At 49.0% G+C, this 21,752-nt stretch overlaps 1 protein-coding gene across 2 annotated transcripts in view; it reads left to right on the top strand.

Annotated features, from left to right (window-relative positions):
* Positions 1–21,752, top strand: part of sos2 (son of sevenless homolog 2 (Drosophila)) — a 148,993-nt gene that overhangs the window by 26,818 nt on the left and 100,423 nt on the right. For both annotated transcript variants that reach the window (XM_038778276.1, XM_038778275.1), the window contains exons 2-3: positions 4,545–4,670; positions 8,092–8,223. In XM_038778276.1, the coding sequence (XP_038634204.1) occupies positions 4,545–4,670; positions 8,092–8,223 (258 nt within the window). The remainder of the gene's footprint in view (positions 1–4,544; positions 4,671–8,091; positions 8,224–21,752) is intronic.

Raw genomic sequence — 21,752 nt, 5'->3', positions numbered from 1 at the left:
GATCGAGCCCACCAGGATGCCCGAGCAGCAGGGTTTGCATGGCCCCCTACGAGCACCTGTAGATGACAGGCTGCTCTACACGAACCAAAAGGGGTTCCACTCTATGAACGTGTAGCTGTTATGTGACCATCAGTCTGCACCTGATACCCAGGCAGTGCGCACGATACCTTGATCTGGCACACTCGACAATTCTTAACATATTCAAGACGTGGGAGGTTGGCTCCTGGGCAACTGGGGTTATCCGTTGCGGTCGCGGCTAATGATCGAGTGGTGCTACAGCCTCCCGAAGATGTGGATCACGTGCCTGGACTGCTTTGGAGGGGTCCTCCAGCATGATGCTGAGAGTGGTGGCCTGCTGCGTTCTCCACAACATTAGGCAGCAGAGGGGTGACGTGCTGGAGGAGGAAGAGGAACGTCAGTCCTCTTTCGATGAGTTGGATACAGGGGAGGATGGGCAGGGCTGGGAGCCCAGGTAGGCAAGGGTGGCCACACGATGTGTGCACCAGGGCCAACACACACTGATGCTCTGATCACCTCCAGGTTTGCCAACGAGGTGACTGAGACTGGCTAAGGGCATGGGCACTGCATCCCACCCCCACAAGTGGAGGCAGCCTGCTTTGATTCCCGCCCTGCAACCTGGGTCACCGTTGGCGTGAGTCTTCTGGGGCGACTGGGCCCAGATGCTGCTCAGGTGTCCCAGGTGGCGTGGTGCTGCCATGTTCTGCCCGCTACCCACCAGATGCACCAGCGACGGGAGGGGGGGGTGAAGAATCTGAGGTGCTGCGTTTTTCTGGCACCTTCCCTGCGGAGTCACCGGCACGGGCCCCATCACCTCCTCCTCCCTTGGAGTGCCCGATCGCCTCTGGGCTACTCCATGGGACGGGGCTGCGAGCGGAGCTATCCCCTGAGGCTCCCCCACCACCTGGCACTGCCGGTCCTGGAGGCTCAGGCTAGGGTCTGCATTCCCGTGGCCCTGGAGCACAGGGAGTGGGCATCTCCTTCTGGAACTGCGCCACATCATCCGTTGACTATGCCACCACCTTCTGGGTTTGTGTCACATCACTGCGCCATCTCCCTCTCTGACTGTGCCACCTCCCACTATGTCTGCACCACGTCATAATGACGGTCCTCCCCAGATTCCTCTTCGTTTTCCAGTGCCTTCCCATCTTCATCCCCAAATCCTTCAAAAGTGTGGAAATGGGTAATGGAGGTGGGGGCGGCTGGAGGCGGTGTCATGCAAAGGCAACAGCCTAGGGGCACTAGTAACGGAACCGCTGCCGTTCTCGCCTGCACAATACACCACAAGCCCGGTGGTGACGCCGGCACTGAGGGTCTGGGGTCAGTGGAGAAGGCACAGGAAGGAGGAGGGGGGCTCAGTTTGGACCCCGATACGGAATAATCATAGATTTGTTCTGGGCAAGATAGACGGGGGGGGGGGTGGTTTCAAAGCTGGCACAGGGCAGGCATTAAAAGGATGGGGGACCTGTTCATAGATGGGACTTTCCTGAGCTTGAAGGCGCTGGTGGAGAAATTCAGCCTGCCCCCTGGAAATGCCTTCAGATACCTCCAAGTCTGCGACTCTCAAAAAACAGGTGAGGACATTTCTGTTGCTACCCCCTCGTAGGATTCAGACAGGGTGGTGGCTGGCATCTGGGTAGGAGAGGGGAAGGTGTCGGACATCTACCAAGAACTGCAGGAGGTGGAGGAAGCCTCAGTGGAGGAGCTGAAGGGCAAGTGGGAGGAGGAGCTGGGTGAGGAGCAAGATGAGGGCCTGTGGGCTGATGCCCTAGGCAGGGTAAATTCCTCCTCCTCATGTGCCAGGCTCAGCTTCATTCAGTTTAAGGTGGTACATCGGGCACACATGACGACGGCGAGAATGGGTAGGTTCTTTGGAGTGGAGGACAGCAGTGCGAGATGTTCAGGGAGTCCAGCGAACCATGTCCATAAGTTCTGGGCATGCCCGGCACTTAAAGAATTCTGGCAGGGCTTTGCGAGGGCTATGTCCAGGAGTTTGGACACGAGGGTGAAGCCGAATCCCGGAATAGCGATATTTGGGGTGTGAGAGGATCCGGGAGTGCAGGAAGCGAAAGAGGTCGAGTTGTTGGCCTTTCCCTCCCTGGTAGCCCGGAGACGGATCTTGTTAATGTGGAGAGACTGGAAACCACCCTGCGTGTGGAGACCTGGGTTAGTGACATGGCTGGGTTCCTCAGCCTGGACCGAATAAAGTTTGCCTTGAGAGGGTCCTTGCTGTGATTCTCCTGGCGGTGGCAACTGTTCCTTGACTTTTTAGGGGAGTGTTAAAATGTCAGCAGCAGCTGCAATCCGGGGGGAGGGGCGGGCTTAGGTGGGGAACTGTTTATTTAATGTATATTCTCTTTTTGTACAATGATAACAGCCACCTAGTTTTGTTAAATATTTTTCTTTTATTTTTCTGTTATTGGTTATGTAAAAATTCTGTTTGAAAAAAGTTTTAATTAAAAATAAATGTCTGCACCACGTCAGCCAGCGCCTGGGCAATGCTGCTGACGTTCTCAGCCATGGCCTGCTATGACTGGGCCAAGCTCAGAAGCGCCCTTGCAATTTCCAGGTGGCTTTGGCACATGGTTACCTAAGAGGTGGCAACCTTGTCCAGGGCCTCAGCCAGCGCCTGCACAGAATGCCCAAGGCCTTGGACATGCTGATCCATAGCCAAAACCGTCTCCTCCACTGCGTATGCCACCCTGGGTGGCATGCATGGTCTTCACCACCTCCTGCTCCTGCATGCATTGGACTCCTCCAACTGCACTTCGGGTACGGATGCTTGCCGACAACCCCTCGTGTAGTCCCTGGCTCTGTGACTGCATCTCCACAATCAAAGCTCAAAATCCAACAAGACAGCAGCTAGTTCTTGGGGTTGCCTGTCTTCCCCATCGGAATTTCCTACCTCCATCTGCTGTACCAGATCAACTGTGTGGTACGCACCAGGTAGTGGACCAGGAGCCTCTTCAAGTGCCCAACCAAGGTGAGTGTCTCTGGGATGGTGAAGGGTGTTGGAGACGGCTGTGATGGGAATTCCTTGTCATCCTCCGACTCGTGCTCCGGGGTGTCCTGCGTCTCAGGTGTAGGGCTGGTGTCCGGCTGCTCTGAGCGTCGGTGCTCGGGTCACGGGGCCGAACTCCACCCCGATGACCCCCCTTTCCTTCTGGCCACTGACCACGTCCAGGGCCCTCTGCTCTGCCATGGTGAAGGGCTGCAAGTCCGGCAGCTCCCCCTCCAGTCTTCTCCTGCTTCCTGCGGTTATGGGTAGTCTTCTCCTGGGTTGGGGGTGGGGGTGTGCAAATGGAAAATGACAAGTGTTGGATAGTCCGACGCATGTAGCCCAAGGGGTGGGTAACTGGTGGCCTCAGTTGCCAGGGCACCTGGCCATGGCGGCTGGTATGTGTTGCGGCATGTGGTGTAGGGTGGGGATTTAACAGCCCTCTGGGTTGGGAGGGATACGGTTCTGGGTGTGTGGGATGGGGGTTGGTGCCAGGGGCAGAGTGCTGCCTACTAACCCTGGCCGCCCTGAGGAGGTTGTGCAGTTTCTTCCGGCATTGCTGGCCGGTCCATATGGTGATACCCACCGCCTCCGCCATCTGTGCCCTGGCACGGTGAATGGCGACGGCTGTAGTCTCCTTCCTGAACATGGGTACAGGGTAATCGGCCTCTCCTCCACCGCGTCCAGGAGAGTCTCCAGCTCGGCATCGGTGAAGCGTGGAGCTGCTATCCTTTCCGCCATCTTGTTGGCTGAGATGGTGTGTGTGTGGGGAGTGAAGTGTGTATATGCGGCTGCAGCTTGTCAGCTTCCCGAGTGTCAATTGTGAAACCGGCAAATCCTGCACCGTTTCTCATTGGAATCGATTGTGTTCCATGTGGCGCTGGTGCTAGCCCCTTACCAATAGGTGAATCGGTCCAGGTGTGGCACAGTTTTGCTGGCGTGGAACTCCACGAATTCTGCGCCAGCGTCACAACTTAGTCTCAGAAATGGAGAATCCATTCCTCTGTCCTTGGGAGTGGGCAGGTAGAGGGAAAGTTTAGTTAAATGTTGCTCTGCTCTACCTTTTGCTTTGTAGCTTACAAATTCTGGTGAATTTTATTTTGAAAGGTTCGTCATCCAATTTTTTTGATTTGCAAATTTTCTGCTCTGAACTTGAGGATTTTGGTGTTTGTGTTCCAGTTTACCTGAAGAGCGTTTCTTCAGTGAATATTAGGTTGATCCAAGTGTTCTCCGACATAGATGATTTCTTCCAGTACATCAGTTTTGAGCTTAAGACTTGTGTTGATAAGGGGAAACTGTATACTTGGCAGATTTATAAGTGATTGTCTTCTCTTGTCAGATTTAGTGATTTCCCAAAAGATACTGAATGTGTTACAAATTAAAGAAAGGCAGAAATTATGGGCTTCACACCAAGAAAGAAAAGAATGTTAATGGTGAGAGAAGAGGGGGAGATTCATGATAGTTCAAATCTTTGTTCAAAATAAATATTTTCCTGACGAGATATTTACAATCTTGTTTCTTGATGCAGGTACAACGACAGGTGCATCCGACCCTCTCAGCAAAAGAAGATGCCCTCTTTTACATAGAAGAGTTGATTCTCCAGTTATTAAATATGCTCTGTGTTGCACAACCACGGACTGTTCAAGATGTAGAGGTATGGATGATGGTGTTTTGTATTTGTCTTTTCCATTTAAAAAGGAACTACATCCATCAATAGTGTTTGCATTCTGCACAATTTTGAGTTCATTTTAATGACTAACATGATTAATTTGTTAAATTAAAAAAGGTCAAATTGATTTGTACCAAGTGATAAAACTGATGTGTGAAACAAAATAATTGCCCTTATTATGGTATGCTTTGTACATGGCAGCCAAATTGATTCTATGATCTGTGCAATGTGACTTCCAATGTAAAATATAACCTTTCGTAGATTGGTCTTATTTGGCAGTGATTGATGCATACCAGTACATGGCAATGGAAGATGATGCATGTTATCTCTCCTTGAGTATTTCTCGTATTGAGTGGGTTGTGGCATTGCTCTTAATTGAAACAAGATCGGCAGAGCATGCATACCCGAAGAGTGCAGTGACTTGCATCTCCGAAAGTAAAGTACTCTAGTACAATGCTAATTGATCCTTGTATCTCATTCTTATCATCTATTAGTGGCTAATAGACCATTTACACTGTCAGATTTAATTCTCAATAGACTGTATATTGTATTAGTGTGCTCTGAATTGCATACTCTAATTTCACATTGTATGTTGAAGCAAATTTAATTCTCTGTCGCCCGCCTTGCTCTGTCGCCCGCACTCTCGCCCTCGCTCTGTCGCCCGCACTCTCGCCCTCGCTCTGTCGCCCGCACTCTCGCCCTCGCTCTGTCGCCCGCACTCTCGCCCTCGCTCTGTCGCCCGCACTCTCGCCCTCGCTCTGTCGCCCGCACTCTCGCCCTCGCTCTGTCGCCCGCACTCTCGCCCTCGCTCTGTCGCCCGCACTCTCGCCCTCGCTCTGTCGCCCGCACTCTCGCCCTCGCTCTGTCGCCCGCACTCTCGCCCTCGCTCTGTCGCCCGCACTCTCGCCCTCGCTCTGTCGCCCGCACTCTCGCCCTCGCTCTGTCGCCCGCACTCTCGCCCTCGCTCTGTCTCCCGCCCTCTCGCCCTCGCTCTGTCGCCCGCACTCTCGCCCTCGCTCTGTCGCCCGCAATCTCGCCCTCGCTCTGTCGCCCGCCCTCTCGCCCTCGCTCTGTCGCCCGCCCTCTCGCCCTCGCTCTGTCGCCCGCCCTCTCGCCCTCGCTCTGTCGCCCGCCCTCTCGCCCTCGCTCTGTCGCCCGCCCTCTCGCCCTCGCTCTGTCGCCCGCCCTCTCGCCCTCGCTCTGTCGCCCGCCCTCTCGCCCTCGCTCTGTCGCCCGCCCTCTCGCCCTCGCTCTGTCGCCCGCCCTCTCGCCCTCGCTCTGTCGCCCGCCCTCTCGCCCTCGCTCTGTCGCCCGCCCTCTCGCCCTCGCTCTGTCGCCCGCCCTCTCGCCCTCGCTCTGTCGCCCGCCCTCTCGCCCTCGCTCTGTCGCCCGCCCTCTCGCCCTCGCTCTGTCGCCCCGCCCTCTCGCCCTCGCTCTCTCGCCCGCCCTCTCGCCCTCGCTCTGTCGCCCGCCCTCTCGCCCTCGCTCTGTCGCCCTCGCTCTGTCGCCCCCGCCCTGTCGCCCCCGCCCTGTCGCCCCCGCCCTGTCGCCCCCGCCCTGTCGCCCCCGCCCTGTCGCCCCCGCCCTGTCGCCCCCGCCCTGTCGCCCCCGCCCTGTCGCCCCCGCCCTGTCGCCCCCGCCCTGTCGCCCTCGCTCTGTCGCCCTCGCTCTGTCGCCCTCGCTCTGTCGCCCTCGCTCTGTCGCCCTCGCTCTGTCGCCCTCGCGCTGTCGCCCTCGCGCTGTCGCCCTCGCTCTGTCGCCCTCGCTCTGTCGCCCTCGCTCTGTCGCCCTCGCTCTGTCGCCCTCGCGCTGTCGCCCTCGCGCTGTCGCCCTCGCTCTGTCGCCCTCGCGCTGTCGCCCTCGCTCTGTCGCCCTCGCGCTGTCGCCCTCGCTCTGTCGCCCTCGCGCTGTCGCCCTCGCTCTGTCGCCCTCGCGCTGTCGCCCTCGCGCTGTCGCCCTCGCGCTGTCGCCCTCGCGCTGTCGCCCTCGCGCTGTCGCCCTCGCGCTGTCGCCCTCGCGCGGTCGCCCGCCCTCTCGCCCTCGGCTCGGCCGCCCGCCCTCTCGCCCTCGGCTCGGCCGCCCGCCCTCTCGCCCTCGGGCTCGGCCGCCCGCCCTCTCGCCCACGCCCTCTCGCCCACGCCCTCTCGCCCGCCCTCTCCCTCTCGCCCGCCCTCTCCCTCTCGCCCGCCCTCTCCCTCTCGCCCGCCCTCTCCCTCTCGCCCGCCCTCTCCCTCTCGCCCGCCCCCTCGCCCACGCTCATGTTCTCTTTCTCACCCTCGCTCATGCTCACTTTCACGCTCATGCTGAGTCTCACTATCTCATTATCTCACTCTCTCTCTTACGCTCTCATGCTCTCACTCTCTCTCTCATGCTCTCACTATCTTACTTTCTCTCTCTCTCTCACGCTCTCACTATCTCTCTCTCTCATGCTCTCACTATCTCACTCTCTCTCGCCCTCATGCGCTCACTATCTCTCTCTCTCTCTCTCATGCTCTCACTATCTCACGCTCTCACTACTCTCTCTCACTCTCACACTATTCTCTCTCACTCACTCACACTCTGTCACGCTCTTCAGTCTCATACATCTCTCACTCTCTTGCAATCTCTCATACTTTCACTCTCTTACGATGTCACTCTCACATGCTCACACTCTCATGCTCTCACTCTCTCTCATCCTCCCTCTGTCACTCTCTCAGTCACCCTCTGTAACTCTCACACCCTCCCTGTCATTAACCCTCCCTCTCACTCTGTCATTCTCCCTCTGTCCCTGCTCTCTCTCCCTCTGCCTCTGCTCTCTCTCCCTCGGTCTCCCTCCATAATGGAGGGGACCTATTTGATGGTTAATGCAATAGGTAAAAATTGCAGACCATGAGATTTTGCACAAATGCTGCGGCAAAATCGTAAACACGGGAATAGAGACAAACAGAATACACAAACGTTTAATTTCTCATGGGATGAAGTTTTATTTTTGTTGGATGAGAGGCAGACTGTCAGCAAACTAAGTAATAAGGAGACATTTCACCCACAGCATTTTTCTGCATAAGTTCTGACAATTAACAGATTTAGTTAACTGGAGTTTCAGTAGTTAAGCAGATTGATTTCTGTAAAGGTATTGATTGCCAAATGTCCTATATCAAAACTTAATGCTGAGATTTGTTTGTACTTTGTGAACATCTAGTAATGTTGCTCGGTTATACATTCTGTTTCTAGAGCAGGTGGACATTATTTATTTAATTTTTCATTTGGGAGAGCGTTGACATTTACTGCAGTAGGATAAATATTGATAGTTTTAAAATCATTTAGAATTTTAGTCAGGAGCAGTAGGACTCGACCTGTGATGTTATTTAAGCTGACATTCTTCATGTGTTATTCAAAATGGATACATTTATTTTGCTTTTCCTCTTAGGAGCGTGTTCAAAAAACCTTTCCACACCCAATTGACAAATGGGCTATTGCTGATGCACAGTCTGCTATTGAGAAACGCAGACGGAGGAATCCTCTTCTTCTACCAGTGGATAAAATACATCCTTTATTAAAGGTGGAAGTTTGTTTTGATCATATGCTTATGTAATTGAGAATGTGTTGTACTGTAAAATATTGCTTTAATGTTTGCTTTGGTTTGCAAATGAATGAATTTAGGAATGTTTTGGGGCCATGGAATGTTTGATCAACTGGAAATGCCTTTAATCGTGTTAAATGTGAAATAATTCCGCAATTAGCTCCATAGAAGGTACACATGATTGTAAATAGGTGGATTTGATTTTGACAGAAATGTATTTTCCCCTTCAATACCTCCCTTCAATACCTATCAGTGGTTTGCTCCTTTAGTTGAGTCTAACAGCATTTTCAGGCTTCCCTGTTAGAAGTTTTTTCTCTCTCCTTATATCCTGTGTTGTATTTTTGGAATCATAGTAACATTTGAAAATTGGACTTCAGCTACACAATGGCCACCTCGTATTACTGCGCCCATATTATGTTGAGTAAGGACATACAGAAGGCAGGCTCTGGCCAAAGTAGGCTGGGAACAGTTGCTTGTGGGAAAATCTACAGAAGAGCAGTGGGGGGCACTCAAAAAGGAAATGGGGGTGGGAGGGCTACAGGCCCAACATGTTCCCTCTGGGGTAATAGGGTGGAGCAACAGGCCCAGAAAATCATGGATGACCTGGGATATTCAGGATACGATGAGAAAGGAAAGAGAGGCTTTTAGCAAACATAAGGGGAGCAAATTACTGGAGTACAGAAAGTGCAGGGTGGAGCTTAAGAAAGCAAGTGGGAGAGGAGTGAGGGGATACGAGAAAGCTTTGGCTGATAAAACTAGGGAAAATTCCAAGGTATTCTATAACTACTTCAATGGGAAGAGGGTAACCAGGGAAAAGTAGGGACCAAGGAGCAATCTGTGGATGGAACTAGAGGACATTGGTGGGCTGTTGAACAAACACTTCACATCCGTCTTCGCTCAAGAGAATGAGGAGGTAGATATGGAACTCAGAGAGACTGCGAGGTTCTTGAGCAAATTTTTAAAAAATTTCTAATTGAGGGGCAATTTTTAGCATGGCCAATCCACCTAGCTTGCACATTTTTGGGTTGTGGGGGCGAAACCCACGCAAACACGGGGAGAATGTGCAAACTCCTTGAGCAAATTAACATAGGGAGTGATAAGGTATTGGAGGATTTTGGCAGGCTTAAAAGTGGACAAATCACCAGGTCTGGATGAATTGTGTCCCAGGTTGCTGGGGGAGGTGAAGGAGGAGATTGCAGGGGCTCTGACCCAAATTTTTAATTTCTCTCTGGCACCGGGGAGGTGCCAGACGACTGGAGAACAGCTAATGTGGTTCCACTCTTTAAGAAGGGTTAAAGAGATAAGCCAGGGAAGTGCAGACGACTGAGTCTCACGTCAGTGATAGGGAAACTATTGGAGAAAATTCTGAAGGAGAGAATCTTATCTCCACTTGAAAAGGCAAAGTTTGATTAGGGATAGTCAGCATGGATTTGTCGGATGGAGGTCATGCCTAAAAATTCAATTGGATTTTATGAAGAGGTCACCAGGTGTGTAGATGAGGGTAATGCTGTTTGTGCAGTTTATAAGGACTTCAGCAAAGCCTTTGACAAGGGCCTACATGGGAGATTTCTAAAGAAGGTAAATGCAAATAGGATACAGGGTAATTTGATAAACTGGATTCAAAATTGGCTTAGTTGTAGGAAACGGGGTGATAACTGAAGGTTGCTTTAGTGACTGGAAGCCAGTGTTCAGTGGTGTACCGCAAGGATCTACACTGGGTGTCCTATTATTTGCCATTTATGTAAATTACATAGATGACTATGTGGGGGTAGGATCAGTAAGTTTGCGGCTGACACAGTTTGGCTGGATGGGGAACAGTGAGGTTGTGTCTAGGGTTACAGGAAGATATAGACGGGATGGTCAAATAGACAGATAATTGGCAGATGGAATTTAAGCCTGAAAAGTGTGAGGTGATATTCTTTGAGAAGAGTCATTTGACAAAGAAGTATTCACTGTACAGCATAACATTAGGATGTTCTGAAGAACAAAGGGACCTTGGCGTGATTGTCCATCGACCTCGGAAGGTGGAAGGGCAGGTTAAGAGGGTTATCAATCGACGCATAGATTATGAAAAAGCAGGGAGGTCATATTGGAGTTGTAAAAAACTTTGTGAAGACCACAGCTGGGAGTACAGTGTGCAGTTCTGGTCACCATATTATGGGGAGGATGTGATTGCACTGGATGAGGTGCAGATGAGATTCACCAGAATGTTGCCTGGAATGGCACAATTTAAGTTATGAAGAGAGGTTTGATAGGCTTAGGGTGGTCAGTAGGACTTTAAACTTCTGAGTTGGGGGGAAGGGAAAGTGAAAGCGACAGGGAGCATGGAGTTAAATGGCAAGATACGCAGGAGGATAACATGTAGGCAGGTGGATTTAAGCTTGAGGCAGACTAGGAATTCAACAAAAAGGAAGGATAACTTTGGACATCTTAGGACTTCCAATATCTGTAATGATAAGAAAGTTAGCATTAAGGCACTTTACCTGAATGCTCGTAGCATTTGTAACAAAGTAGACGAACTAATGGCACAGATCATCGTGAATGATTATGATGTGGTAGGCATCACAGAGACATGGCTGCAGGGGGTTCAGAACTGGCAGTTAAACATCCAAGGATATACAACCTATCGAAAAGACAGGGAGGTGGGCCGAGGGGGTGGGGTTGCCTTGTTAGTTAAGAACAAAATTAAATCTATGGCACTAAACGACATAGGGTCGGATGATGTGGAGTCTGTGTGGGTAGAATTGAGGAACCACAAAGGCAAAAAAACCATAATGGGAGTTATGTACAGACCTCCTAACAGTGGTCAGGACCAGGGGCGCAACATGTACCGGGAAATAGAAAAGGCATGTCAGAAAGGCAAGGTCACGGTGATCATGGGGGACTTCAATATGCAGGTGGATTGGGTAAATAACGTAGCAAGTGGATCCAAAGAAAAGGAATTCATGGAATGCTTACAAGATGGCTTTTTGGAACAGCTTGTCATGGAGCCCACAAGGGAGCAGGCTATTCTGGACCTAGTGCTATGTAATGAACCAGACTTTATAAAAGATCTTAAAGTAAGGGAACACTTAGGAAGCAGCGATCATAATATGGTTGAGTTCAGTCTGCAGTTTGAAAGAGAGAAGGCAAAATCGGATGTAATGGTGTTACAGTTAAATAAAGGTAATTACGAGGGCATGAGAGAGGAACTGGCGAAAATCGACTGGAAGCAGACCCTAGTGGGGAAGACAGCAGAGCAAAAATGGCAGGAGTTTGTATGCATAATTGAGGACACTGTACAGAGGTTCATCCCCAAGAAAAGAAAGATTATCCGGGGAGGGATTAGACAGCCATGGCTGACAAAGGAGGTCAGGAAATGTATCAAAGAAAAAGAGAGATCCTATAAAGTGGCCAAAAGCACTGGGAAATCAGAAGATTGGGAAGGCTACAAAAACAAACAGAGGTTAACAAAGAGACAAATAAGGAAGGAGAGGATCAAATATGAAGGCAGGCTAGCCAGTAATATAAGAAATGATAGTAAAAGTTTCTTTCAATACATAAGAAACAAACGACAGGCCAAAGTAGACATTGGGCCAATTCAAACTGATTCCGGAAGGCTAGTGATGGGAGACGAGGAAATGGCTGGAGAACTTAATAAGTACTTTGCGTCTGTCTTCACAGTGGAAGACATGAGTAATATCCCAAAAATTATAGAGGGTCAGGGGGCTGAGTTGAGTATGGTTGCCATTACAAAAGAGATGGTGCTAAAAAAGCTAAAAGGTCTTAAAATTGACAAATCTCCTGGCCCCGATGGGCTACACCCTAGAGTTCTGAGGGAGGTGGCTGAAGAAATAGCGGAAGCGTTGGTTGAGATCTTTCAAAAATCACTGGAGTCAGGGAAAGTCCCGGACGATTGGAAGATCGCTGTTGTAACCCCCTTGTTCAAGAAAGGATCAAGACAAAAAATGGAAAATTATAGGCCAATTAGCCTAACCTCGGGTGTTGGTAAAATTCTAGAATCGATCGTTAAGGATGAGATTTCTAAATTCTTGGAAGAGCAGGGTCGGATTAGAACAAGTCAACATGGATTTAGTAAGGGGAGGTCGTGCCTGACGAACCTGTTAGAATTCTTTGAGGAGGTGACAAGTAGGTTAGACCAGGGAAACCCAGTGGATGTGGTCTTTCTGGATTTCCAAAAGGCCTTTGATAAGGTGCCACACAGGAGGCTGCTGAGTAAGGTGAGGGCCCATGGTGTTCGAGGTGAGCTACTGGCATGGGTTGAGGATTGGCTGTCTGACAGAAGCAGAGAGTTGGGATAAAAGGTTCTTTTTTGGAATGGCAGCCGGTGACCAGCGGTGTCCCACAGGGTTCAGTGTTGGGGCCGCAGCTGTTCACCATATATATTAATGATCTGGATGAAGGGACTGGGGGCATTTTAGCGAAGTTTGCCGATGATACGAAGTTAGGTGGTCAGGCAGGTAGTGCTGAGGAAGTGGGGAGGCTGCAGAAGGATCTAGACAGTTTGGGAGAGTGGTGCAGGAAATGGCTGATGCAATTCAACGTGAGAAAATGTGAGGTCTTGCACTTTGGAAAAAAGAATCCAAGCATAGACTACTTTCTAAACGGTGAGAAAATTCATAATGCCAAAGTACAAAGGGATCTGGGAGTGCTAGTCGAGGATTCCCTAAAGGTAAACATGCAGGTTGAATCTGTGATTAAGAAAGCGAATGCAATGTTTAATGCAATGTTGTCATTTATCTCAAGAGGGTTGGAATATAAAAGCAGCGATGTGCTACTGAGCCTTTATAAGGCTCTGGTTAGGCCCCATTTGGAGTAGTGTGTCCAGTTTTGGGCCCCACATCTCAGGAAGGACATACTGGCACTGGAGCGTGTCCAGCGGAGATTCACACGGATGATCCCTGGAATGGCGGGTCTAACATATGATGAATGGCTGAGGATCCTGGGATTGTATTCATTGGAGTTTAGAAGGTTAAGGGGAGATCTAATAGAAACTTACAAGATAATACATGGCTTAGAAAGGGTGGACGCAAAGAAACTGTTTCCGTTAGGCGAGGAGACGAGGACCCGTGGGCACAGCCTTAGAATTAGAGGGGGTAAATTCAGAACAGAAATGCGGAGACATTTCTTCAGCCAGAGAGTGGTGGGCCTGTGGAATTCATTGCCGCGGAGTGCAGTGGAGGCCGGGACGCTAAATGGCTTCAAGGCAGAGATAGATAAATTCTTGATGTCGCGAGGAATTAAGGGCTACGGGGAGAATGCTGGTAGGTGGAGTTGAGGGCAGCATGGTGGCTCAGTGGGTTAGCCCTGTAGCCTCACGGCGCTGAGGTCCCAGGTTCGATCCTGGCTCTGGGTCACTGTCCGTGTGGAGTTTGCACATTCTCCCCGTGTTTGCGTGGGTTTCGCCCCCACAACCCAAAAATGTGCATTGTAGGTGGATTGGCCATGCTAAATTGCCCCTTAATTGGAAAAAATGAATTGGGCACTCTAAATTTTAAAAAAAAAGTAGGTGGAGTTGAAATGCCCATCAGCCATGATTGAATGGCGGAGTGGACTCGATGGGCCGAATGGCCTTACTTCCACTCCTATGTCTTATGGTCTTATGGTCTTAGGCTTGGGTTGTTTTGGTTGAAGCAGTGAAGACTGAGGGGCAACCTGATCCAGGTGTACAATATTATGGGGGGCATGGGCAGGGTGGATAGGGAGCAGCTGTTCCCCTTAGCTGAAGGGTCAGTCACGAGGGACACAACTTAAAAGTGAGGGCAGGAGGTTTAGGGGGGGATGTGAAGAACAACATTATTTACCCAGAGTGTGGTGATGGTCTGCAATGCACTACCTGGGAGGTTGGTAGAGGCAGGTTGTCTCACATCCTTTAAAAAGTACCTGGATGAGCACTTGGCACGTCATAACATTCAAGGCTATGGGTTAAGTGCTAGCAAATGGGATTTGTGGGTCAGGTGTTTTTTTCTTTTGTTGGTGCAGACTTGATGGACTGAAGGGCCTCTTTTGCCCTGTGTGATTCTGTGAAGTGTGTTCTATAGACATTGCTATGTGTAGTTTAAAAACAATATCCAATTAGCAAAGCATCCAGCTTATAACCAGCCAGAAGTCGTAAAGTTTGGCTTGTGGAGTTGAAGAATTTCAGGGAGCAATTTGCATGATGGAGGAGATATTGGCACCAGGGGTGATGTACTTGTTAATTTGTTATTTTTTTATTCCTTCAGTTTTGTTTGTCCGACCCTTCTGAGAATAATGTGTGGAGAGCTTTTAGGAATTGATGCAACTTCTTTGTCCTTCACGTGACATTCAGTGTACTCCTGAACGGCATCATAGGAAGGGAATACATTTTGCTATTTGCAGTGAGAACTCTGCTGGTGTTTAATTCTATTGTAAAAAAGTCACACACTCCGAATAGTTCATGAGAACTTTTGTTGTTATCCAGAGACCTGGACTAATGATGTAGAGATACGAGTTCAAACTTCACCATGTGGAGTTTGCACTTTCTCCTTGTGTCTGCGTGGGTTTCCTCCGGGTCCTCCGGTTTCCTCCCACAGTCCAAAGATGTGTAGGTTAGGTGGGTTGACCATGCTAAATTGTCCTTTAGTGTCCAAAACGTTAGGTGGGGTCACTGGGTTACGGGGATAGGGTAGGGGCTTGGGCTTGGGCTGAAGGTACACCTTCACAGTGTACATCATCATCCCCCCCCTCATGACAAATAATTCTCCCAGCATTGCCATGAACAGCCCCAATTGTGCCTCAAAGCCCTGCACTGATCCCCTCAACTTGAACGATCTTTTCCAGCAGCAGGAAGTCATACAGGTCCGTCAGACAGGCTACCACCCGGGCGGTGCTGCCAATCGCCAATCCAGCAGTTACAGAGGCGAAGGCCACGATATTGCTCCCCTTACCCTCCATCAGCTCAGTCATTTCCGACACCGCAGAGATCATCACCATTGGGTCCGGCCTGACCTCCACCCCCACAATCTTTGATAGCGTCTCGAACACTGCTTCCCAGTATCTCTTCAACTTCTCACAGCCCCAGAACATTGCGCATGGTTTGCTGGCCCTCGTCCACACTTCTCACACTTGTCCGCCACCCTCTGGAAGAATCCACTCATCCTCGCCTGGGTCATTCGGACCCTGTGCACCACCTTGAATTGAATCTGGCATGGTGGCACAGTGGTTAGCACTGCTGCCTCACAGTTCCAGGGTCCCAGGTTCAATTCCGGCCTCAGGTGGCTGTCTGTATGGAGTTTGCACTTTCTCCCCGTGTCTGCGTGGGTTTCCTCCAGGTGCTCCGGTTTCCTCCACAGTGCAAAGATGTGCAGGTTAGGTGGATTGACCATGCTAAATTGTCCTTTAGTGTCCAAAAGGTTACTTTGAGTTACTGGGTTACGGTGCCCTTTACAAGGGCCGGTGCAGACTCAATGGGCTGTTCCTGCATCGTACATTCTGTGAATAATTCTATGAATCAAGCTCATCCTCACGGACGAGGAGGTCAAATTTACCGTACGCATTGCCTCACTCCACACTCCCCATCCTATTTCTTTCCCCCCCCCCCCATCTTCCAATTGTTCCCATTCTTGATCGTCACTACCTGCGTTCGCCATTGCTCCCCCAGCCAACCATATATATTATCAATCCTGCCCTCCACATCCAGGAGCAACAACCGCTCCAGTAGCTTGGGAACCATTCTCCATTTCTCCCGCCCGAAATCCCTCACTTGCAGATATCTGAATTCAATTTCCTTCGGCAACTCAAACGTCTCTCGCAGCTCTTCCATGCCTACAAATTTATCTTCTAGATACAAATCCCTCGCCCTCACCAGTCCCACATCCTTCCACTTCCCATACATGCCATCCATCTTCCCTGGCTTAAACCTGTGATTTCCACACAGCGATGTCAGCACCGACATCCCCTCCATCTTAAGGGGGCTCCTCAGTTCGTTCCACAACCTGATCATGGACTGTACCACCGGGCTCATCGTATACCTGCCTGGAGCCAGCGGAAGCGACGCTGTCACCATGGCCACCAAGCTGGACCCCTTTCAGGACTCCTTCACCATAACCCACTCTAATCCCTCTCCCTCGCCACCGTCTTAACTTTTCCACATTCGCCGCCCCCCCCTTTTTGCCTCTGCCTCTGTAACAGGACCTTCTTTATGGCACCTTCCCCGCTCATACAAACTCCGAGATCACTACCTCCAATTTCCGGAAGAAAGACTTAGCGATAAAGATCGGGAGGGTATGGAATGTAAACCGGATCCTCAGCAGCACATTCATCTTTAACCACCTGAACACCCCCCCCCCACCCGCCGCCAATGTCAGGTGCAACGTATCCCATCTCCTAAAATGCCCCGTAACCTCCCCCATCAACATTGTCAGATTCCACTTGTGCAACGTCGCCCATTTCCCCCGTCACCTTGGCCCCCAAATACCTAAACCTATCCCTGGCTGCCCTAAATGGCAATGCACCTGACCAGCCGCATTCACCGGGAACACCTGACTCCTCCCGATGTTTAATTTGTATCCCAAAAAGGCCCCAAACATCTCCTGTATGTCCATAATTCTCCCCATACGCTCCAGCGGGTCCGACACAAACAGCAACAGGTTGTCTGCATACACCAACACCCTGTGTTCCCTACTCCGCTTCACGATCCCCTGCTACTCCATTGACCCCCTGGTGGAAGGGCCATCACCAAGGACTCTATCACCAGTGTGAACAGCAGTGGTGAATGACAGCAGACATCCCTGCCTCCATCCCCTATGCCATCCAAAGCTCCGCGAACTCATCTCATTTCTCCGTACACTCACCACCGGGGCCACGTACAACATGCCACAAACTTTGAGCCAAACCCAAACTGTCCCACTACCTCAAACAGGTACCTCCACTCCAACCAATCTAAAGCCTTCTCCGCATCCGTAGAGAGCACAACCTCCGGTACCCGCCCCCCTAATAGGGTCATCATCACATTTAGCAGCCTCCTGATGTTACTGGAGAGCTGCCTCCCTTTTACAAAACCCATTAAGTCCTCTGCGACCACCCCTGGTACACACCCCTCCGTCCTCCCCACCACTAATTTGGTCAGCACTTTCACATTTGTGTTTAACAGTGAAGTATGCCTATATGCCCCACATTCCAGCAGATCCTTCTCCTTCTTAATGATTAACATAATCGATGCCTGTGTCAATGTCTCCGCTCCCCCTTTTCCAGCGCCTCACTGAACATCCCCAGCAAATGCGATGACCACTCTTTCACGAACCCCTTGGAGAACTCTACCGGGTATCCGTCTGGCCCTTGGATCTTCCCTGACTTCATCCCCCTTATTTAAAAGTTTCAGGTTCATTGATGCAGGGGGATGGGAAGCGATGCAGGAAGTTGGAAGGTAGTAAAACAGGGACAGAAGCAAAAGGAAGTAAAGGGGAAAGTGTAAGGCAGAGAAGTTATTTTTTTTTTTTTTTTTTTTTATTAAAAATTTAGTGTACCCAATCATTTTTCCAATTAAGGGGCAATTTAGCGTGGCCAATCCACCTAGCTTGCACGTTTTTGGGCTGTGGGGCGAAACCCACGCAGACACGGGGAGAATGTGCAAACTCCACACGGACAGTGACCCAGAGCCGGGATCGAACCTGGGACCTCAGCGCCGTGAGGCGGTTGTGCTAACCACTAGGCCACCGTGCTGCCCTAGGCAGAGAAGTTATAGTCAAAAATCAAAAAGGGCGACAGTACAAGGTACAGTGACTGAGGGGAGCTCAGTGAATAGGCCCAGTAATACTAAAAGGAATAAAACTGGAAGTAAAAACATTAATGGTTAGCGACACGGCAGGTTGTTACATGAAGATATGGGTTCAACGACAAGGAAAATTAGGAGAAAAGTTAAGAGGAAATATAACTTGGGAGAGGTTACTGATCGAGGTGTTAAGATTCAAAACAGAGGTAAAAAAGCCAACATAAGTGTACTTTACCTGAATGCTCGTAGTATTCGGAATAAGGTAAATGAGTTGATGGCGCAAATCATCGTGAATGACTTTAGTGGCCATTTCTGAAACATGGTTAAAGGATGGTCACGACTGGGAGTTAAATATCCACGGGTATCAAGCTATTCGGAAGGACAGAGTGGATGGTAAGGGAGGTGGTGCAGCTCTGTTATTTAAGGATGACATCCGGGCAATAGTAAGGGATGACATCGGTGCTATGGAGGATAAGGTTGAATCCATTTGGGTGGAAATCAGGACTAGTAAGGCAAAAAAGTCACTGATAGGAGTAGTCTATAGGCCACCAAATAGTAACATTATGGTGGGGCAGGCAACAAACAAAGAAATAACAGATGCATGTAGAAATGGTACAGCAGTTATCATGGGGGATTTTAACCTACATGTCGATTGGTTTAACCAGGTCGGTCAAGGCAGCCTGGAGGAGGAGTTTATAGAATGTATCCGCGATAGTTTCCTAGAACAGTATGTAATGGAACCTACAAGGGAACAAGCGGTCCTAGATCTTGTCCTGTGTAATGAGACAGGATTGATTAATGATCTCATAGTTAGGGATCCTCTTGGAAGGAACAGTTGAGGAACAGTGGAGAACCTTCCAAGCAATTTTTCACAGTGCTCAGCAAAGGTTTATACCAACAAAAGGGAAGGACGGTAGAAAGAGGGAAAATCGACTGTGGATATCTCAGGAAATAAGGGAGAGTATCAAATTGAAGGAAAAAACATACAAAGTGGCAAAGATTAGTGGGGGACTAGAGGACTGGGAAATCTTTAGGGGGCAACAGAAAGCTATTAAAAAAGCTATAAAGAAGAGTAAGATAGATTATGAGCGTATACTTGCTCAGAATATAAAAACATAATAAAAGTTTCTACAAATATATAAAATAAAAAAGTGGCTAACGTAAATATTGGTTCTTTTAGAGGACGAGAAGGGAGTTTTAATAATGGGAGATGAGGAAATGGCTGAGGAACTGAACAGGTTTTTTGGGTCGGTCTTCACAGTGGAAGACACAAATAACATTCCAGTGACTGATAGAAATGAGGCTATGACAGGTGAGGACCTTGAGAGGATTGTTATCACTAAGGAGGTAGTGATGGGCAAGCTAAAGGTAGACAAGTCTCCTGGCCCTGATGGAATGCATCCCAGAGTGCTAAAAGAGATGGCTAGGGAAATTGTAAATGCACTAGTGATAATTTACCAAAATTCACTAGACTCTAGGATGGTCCCGGTGGACTGGAAATTAGCAAACGTGACATCACTGTTTAAAAAAGGAGGTAGGCAGAAAGCGAGTAATTATAGGCCAGTGAGCTTAACTTTGGTAGTAGGAAAGATGCTGGAATCTATCATCAAGGAAGAAATAGCGAGGCATCTGGATAGAAATTGTCCCATTGGGCTGACGCAGCATGGGTTCATAAAGAGCAGATCATGCCTAACTAATTTAGTGGAATTTTTTTGAGGGCATTACCAGTGCGGTAGATAACGGGGAGCCAATGGATGTGGTATATCTGGATTTCCTGAAAGCTTTTGACAAGGTGCCACACAAAAGGTTGCTGCATAAGATAAAGATGCATGGCATTAAGGGTAAAGTAGTAGCATGGATAGAGGATTGGTTAATTAATAGAAAGCAAAGAGTGGGGATTAATGGGTGTTTCTCTGGTTGTCAATCAGTAGCTAGTGGTGTCCCTCGGGGATCAGTGTTGGGCCCACAATTGTTCACAATTTACATAAATGATTTGGAGTTGGGGACTAAGGGCAATGTGTCCAAGTTTGCAGACGACACTAAGATGAGTGGTAAAGTGAAAAGTGCAGAGGATACTGGAAGTCTGCGGAGGGATTTGGATAGGTTAAGTGAATGGGCTAGGGTCTGGCAGATGGAATACAATGTTGACAAATGTGAGGGTATCCATTTGGTAGGAATAACAGCAAAAGGGATTATTATTTTAATGATAAAATATTAAAAAATGCTGCTATGCAGAGAGACCTGGGTGTGCTAGTGCATGAGTCGCAAAAAGTTGGTTTACAGGTGCAACAGGTGATTAAGAAGGCAAATGGAGCTTTGTCCTTCATTGCTAGAGGGATGGAGTTTAAGACTAGGGAGGTTATGCTGCAATTGTATAAGGTGTTAGTGAGGCCACACCTGGAGTATTATGTTCAGTTTTGGTCTCCTTACTTGAGAAAGGACGTATTGGCACTGGAGGATGTGCAGAGGAGATTCACTAGGTTAATCCCAGATCTGAAGGGGTTGGATTATGAGCAGAGGTTGAGTAGACTGGGACTGTACTCGTTGGAATTTAGAAGGATGAGGGGGGATCTTATAGAAACATATAAAATTATGAAGGGAATAGATAGGATAGATGTGGGCAGGTTGTTTCCACTGGCGGGTGAAAACAGAACTAGGGGACATAGCTCAAAATAAGGGGAAGTAGATTTAGGACTGAGTTTAGGAGGAACTTCTTCATCCAAAGGGTTGTGAATCTATGGAATTCCTTGCCCAGTGAAGCAGTAGAGGCTCCTTCAATAAATGTTTTTAAGATAAAGATAGATAGTTTTTTGAAGAATAAAGGGATTAAGGGTTATGGTGTTCAGGCCGGAAAGTGGAGCTGAGTCCACAAAATATCAGCCATGATCTCATTGAATGGCGGAGCAGGCTCGAGGGGCCAGATGGCCTACTCTTGCTCCTAGTTCTTATGTTCTTATTTAAGGTATTAAATCTGTTTACCTAGTCTGTGCTTATATGTGACACCAAATCCACATCAATGTGGTTGATTTTTAATTGCCCTCTGAAATGATCGAGCAAACCTCTAATTAGCAAGAAAGGTGGGTAAGCACCACTTTGATAATGTTGTATCACCAGGTTAAAGTCCAACAGGTTTGTTTCGAATCACTAGGTTTCGGAGCACTGCTCCTTCCTCTGGTGCTCCGAAAGCTAGTGATTCGAAACAAACCTGTTGGACTTTGACCTGGTGTTGTAAAACTTCTTACTGTACTCACCCCAGTCCAACGCCGGCATCTCCACTTCATAATGTTAGTTAGGGATGGGGTGTAAATGCTGGGATTGCCAGTGATGCCCACATTGATGAATGATTAAAAATAAATATTTTGACAAGGGTCAGTGTTTTAAAAAATAATGAATTTAGGTTGAGTGGTAGATTTAGGTTTGAGTGGTGTGCATGTGAATGCACAAAGCACTTGAATCAAAATTAAACAATTAATTATGGCTTAGATATAGAAATTATAATGGGGACTTTACTTGGGTTTGGACAAAACTGTGATCTTACTTTTCATGGTTCTATCATCATCAAGTGAGATGGGGAGTGGGGAGAAAGAAATATGGATAGAGTAGTGGTGTTGCTAAAAGTTTCTGTTAGCACTAGATTACAAGGGTGTCGTGAAGGTGCATTAAGACAGAATCGTAGATGAGCGTTAAGAATTAGGAATGGATTTCCACAATTTTCTAGCGTGCATTAGAGTTGGACAATAAAGGCCAGTGTTGCCGGTGATTCCCACATTCCAGGAAT

This window comes from Scyliorhinus canicula, chromosome 2 (assembly GCF_902713615.1).
Source record: "Scyliorhinus canicula chromosome 2, sScyCan1.1, whole genome shotgun sequence".
In the NCBI taxonomy this organism is placed as follows: Eukaryota; Metazoa; Chordata; class Chondrichthyes; order Carcharhiniformes; family Scyliorhinidae; genus Scyliorhinus; species Scyliorhinus canicula.
The sequence above is the reverse complement of the archived record's forward strand: the minus strand, read 5'-3'. Positions and strand labels throughout refer to the sequence as shown.